General features: G+C 37.5%; 1 protein-coding gene across 1 annotated transcript in view; it reads left to right on the top strand.

Annotated features, from left to right (window-relative positions):
• The first annotated feature begins 2,174 nt into the window (after window positions 1-2,174).
• The window catches only part of LOC106867914 (protein cornichon homolog 1), a 20,903-nt gene continuing 18,610 nt past the window's right edge, over window positions 2,175-4,467 (top strand). Inside the window, exon 1 of the mRNA XM_014912984.2 lies at window positions 2,175-2,288. Coding sequence (XP_014768470.1) covers window positions 2,208-2,288 — 81 coding nt within the window. The 5' untranslated portion in view covers window positions 2,175-2,207. The remainder of the gene's footprint in view (window positions 2,289-4,467) is intronic.

Below are 4,467 nucleotides of genomic sequence, written 5' to 3'. Positions count from 1 at the left end.
TCTTCTTGGATCCCTGAAGCTTCTCTCTGGCAAAGAGTCCTGTCTCAATATCCAGTTCCTCAAACAACTGCCTGATCTCCCCAGTGTTCTGGGTTGTGGAAAGCAGCTCTCCTAGTAGGGTCTTAAAATGGTCCAGCCATTTATTCTTCCTATCCTCAGGCCCTGTTCCCTGGACCTGACTCGAATTCCCTTTCTTTCTGCCTGTGATCTCGTTGATGATCATCCAGCTCTCTTTACACCTAGACCTGTCAACCACTCTCTCCACACTTCTGATCTTCTCCATCAGTGCCTCCTCTCTGGCCTCAGTGTAAGCAGTACAGAGTTCTTCCTCCATCACCTCCACAGGATCAGCAAAGAATTGGTCCTTGGCAGCTTTCAGGTATTCTCTAGCTGCACACACTTTTGGGTCTGCAGAGCTGACGTTCCTTCTCTTCTTCTCTCTCCTTAGCACCAGGACTTCATTCGCTTCTGCCACTGCTTTGGTGAAGTACCTGTACCTCCTTGTCACACTCTCCTCTGCCTCCCCACACAGAGCACTGAACCTGTTCCTCACTTCTACTGTGTACCTCACTTGCAGCTTATAATCATCCTAGAAAGGTCCCCAGTCACATATTGCTCTCTGGAGCTGAGCCTTATTCTTTCTTAAGCTCACTAAGACCGTACTCATAACAAGCCAGTGGTCACTACCCAGTGTACTGAAATAGTTGTATGGTTCTGTGTTCAGAACACTATTTCACCACTTCTTTCTCACCAGAATACAATCACTCTGGGACTTGGACAGGTGTGTATCAGAAATGTAGGTCCATATTTTCCCTGTATTTTTCCCAAACCTTGGGTTGGTTGCCATCAAGTTTGCCTCTTGCAGGGTGTCCCTCAGTAGTTGCCCATTTCAGTTGGTATTGCTATGGAAGTACCAGCAAGGATCTTCACTGCGCCCCTTATTCAGATGTGCATTGAGGTCACCCAGAACAACCAGGATGTTATGAGTTTGTGTGGTATTGGCAGTTCTACACACTTCCTCGTGTAACTCCTCCGCACTTACATCACTGCCCCCCTCAGGTTAAGATGACTGTCAGCCTTGGGTTTCCATTGAAGGTCACCCTCAACACTTGCGCAGAGACAGGTATGATATCCCTCACTAACAGATTGGTGTTTATTGTTTAAATAGGTACCAATTAAGTATATTACTGAGTTTAATGCTTATTACACTTGAATTTTATCAGTTAAAACTCTTCATTTTCTCCTTATAATATATAATTTATATATATAATTTATATATATATAATTTATATATATATATCTATAATTTATATATATACATACATGTATCATAATATAATAGTTGTAAAACATAGTATATGTACGCATTCTGTGTGTGTGTGTGTGTGTGTGTTTAAATAAGTTCTGAAGGCAAGTGATTGCGGTAGAGCCTCAGGTAAGCTCTGATCAAGTAGACTGACACCCAATGTTCTCCTATTCAACGACTCCCTCACTCTTCAAGATTGTTGGTTGTGGTCTGGGAGGAATTTGGATGCCATTTTTAACAGGTAGATAAACCACGCAGCAGAGGTTGTGTATCAGCTACACATGCAATAAAAGAACGAATGTTTTTTTTTAAGTTAGTGTTTGCTCAATTCTCTAAAATAGTTCTGGTTTTGTACGTCACCTTTGCTTTCTAGTAATTTTCATTATCTACAATCAGATTAAGTTGATAACAACCATTTCCTAACAACACTAACTTCGCGCTAGGTAAAATGATCCCGGTTTCATTGGATCGATAGGACATGACAAGCTACAGGACTAAAATGTTTTACAATACTTCAATGAGTTTCCTTGTTACATTCTTAGCGCCAGTCCCACTTCCACTCAGGCTTATTTTATATGTTTAACATTACGTTCAGTGACAAATTATCTCTAATGTCGATAACCTAAATACTGGTAATATTATATTATCGATTAACTTTTCTCGACTGAAAAAAAATCTGATTGTATATCTAAGACAAAAATCAATTATTATTATTGTTACTTATTATTATTTTCTTGCTTTTTATCTAAGTTACATTCATTCATTCGATCCGTCATTTTAATGTCGTGCCCAGTTTTCAAGAGTGACTTCCCCTTAATACAAAACTAAAAACAAAAACTTAACAAAAAGAAAAAAAAACATAAAATGATAAATAAAAAAACAAATAAAAAATTTAAACGTTATGGCGTTCACATTTGCAGCGTTTTGCTATATTTTAGCTCTCATTCTTACGGCTATTCTTATATTTTTCGTAATTTTCCACGTGAGTATCATACACATTGAAACATGATTTTACATAATAACTGTCGTCGCTTCTCAACGTTTTTATATATTTTTTTTAATGACAGTTTTCTCTTATTTAATTCACTTTCACTTAATTAAAACTGTCATGGTTTCCTAGAAACTATTTTTATTTTCCTATTGCTCCTAACTTCCCGATATCTGTCTCGTGAAGCAAGTTCTTGTTGTTTCACCATAGATGGCATTGTTTTATTTTTTCCCCTTCACTTCACTAAATCAACTGCACATAAAATACTCATCTATGTCAAAGAAATTTTTCCCGTTAAATTAATAATCCCACACCCCTGCACTTCTACCAATTTCAATGGGCCACGAGCCCGGGCACTTTATTATACAATGGTTCTTTCACTTGAATTTTGATTTCAAATATCGCTTGTAACTAAAGACGGTACTTCCACATAGGCCTTAGCCTCATAATGACCCTAGCGAGATATATTAATCGAAGTATTGGGTTTTATATATATATATATATATATATATATATACGCATGTAAGAATGTAAATAAATTATCTAGTCCATATAGGGACTAACGAACATATTATATATATATATATATATATATATATATATATACACACACACACACAAGTGTGCACGTATCGTTCGTTAGTGGCTATATGGACTTGTATATATATATATATATATATATATATATATATATGAGTGTGTGGACATTTATATATTTGCATGTATATATGTATACAGTCCAGCTCATGCTAATATGGAAAGCATTTGTGAAATAATGATGATGTTGAAGCATGGGTGTGTATGCATGTATTGCAAACCTGATTAGGAGCAGGATTAGCCTAGATGAGGTGCAGTTCGTGTCTGTGTTTAGAGGAGATACTACCTCTGCCCTTTTCTGTTTATTATAGTCCTTCAGAGAAGTTTAAGACCAATTATCCATATGAACTCTTATATACTGATGACTTAGTTGCTACAATTTAATCCGTCAAATTTGGAGAAGAAATTGCATGTATAGAAACAAAACCAAGAACTGTGCAGCCTCAACGACAAAAATTTTTAGTCAGTAAGGAAGGACTTGCTTCCCTCAGGGTACCTTGCTCAGCATGCAGAAAAGGACAACGCAAAAATTCATGTGTGCACTAAGTGTAACCTATCGATACATAGGAGGTGTAGCGGGATCGGAGGCAGCTAAATAACGAAGATACACTAAATGGGCAAGTAGATACATGGGTGCAGTAAGCACTCAAACAGTTGTGAAATAGTTTCTCTAAAATATCTTGATTACCTGAAAGTAATAGCCTAAGTTACTTATATGACCTAATTAGCTGCGAGGATGGGTGTTCTCAAAATATAGCAATCAATGTAAGAACATACGGGAAAAAAATTCAAGGACCTATTCACTCTGTGGGTAACAAAGTGACGAAAATAAAGAATACGTACACCTGGTGTTTAGGGTTAGGATTAGGGTTTTTATTACGCCGAAAACTGGTGGGGTATGTATTCTTTACCTCCGCCAAGAGAGGATTTCTCTCTAAGAGTAAAAGGCCGATTGAATGGTAAACTAACGGAAGAAGGACAAAAAAATTCATAATGATTGTCGACATTCCTCACTGGTAAAAACATATCCATTACTACAAACTCTGAAATGGTAGGGATGATGACGGTTGGAATTTATGTTTGTATGTATATAATCTGTATGTAAATATGTATGTATATATATATGCGTGTGTGTGTGTCTATATATATATAGATATGTATATGTAGGAGTGACTGTGTGGTAAGTAGCTTGCTTACCAACCACATGGTTACGGGTTCAGTCCCACTGCGTGGCACCTTGGGCAAGTGTCTTCTATAGCCTCAGGCCGACCAAGGTGAGTGGATTTGGTAGACGGAAACTGAAAGAAGCCTGTCGAATATATATATATATATATATATATATATATATGCGCGTGTGCGTGTATGTTTGTCCCCCCAACATCGCTTGACAACCGATGCTGGTGTGTTTACGTCCCCGTAACCTAGCAGTTCGGCACAAGAGACCGATAGAATAAATACTAGGCTTACAAAGAATAAGTCCTGGGGTCGATTTGCTCGATTAAAGGCTGTGCTCCAGCATGGCCACAGTCAAATGACAAACAAGTAAAAGAGTATATATATCATCATCATCATCATC

The sequence above is a fragment of the Octopus bimaculoides genome, chromosome 11 (genome assembly GCF_001194135.2).
Source record: "Octopus bimaculoides isolate UCB-OBI-ISO-001 chromosome 11, ASM119413v2, whole genome shotgun sequence".
NCBI classification, from domain to species: domain Eukaryota; kingdom Metazoa; phylum Mollusca; class Cephalopoda; order Octopoda; family Octopodidae; genus Octopus; species Octopus bimaculoides.
This window is presented reverse-complemented; position numbering and strand designations above follow the sequence as displayed.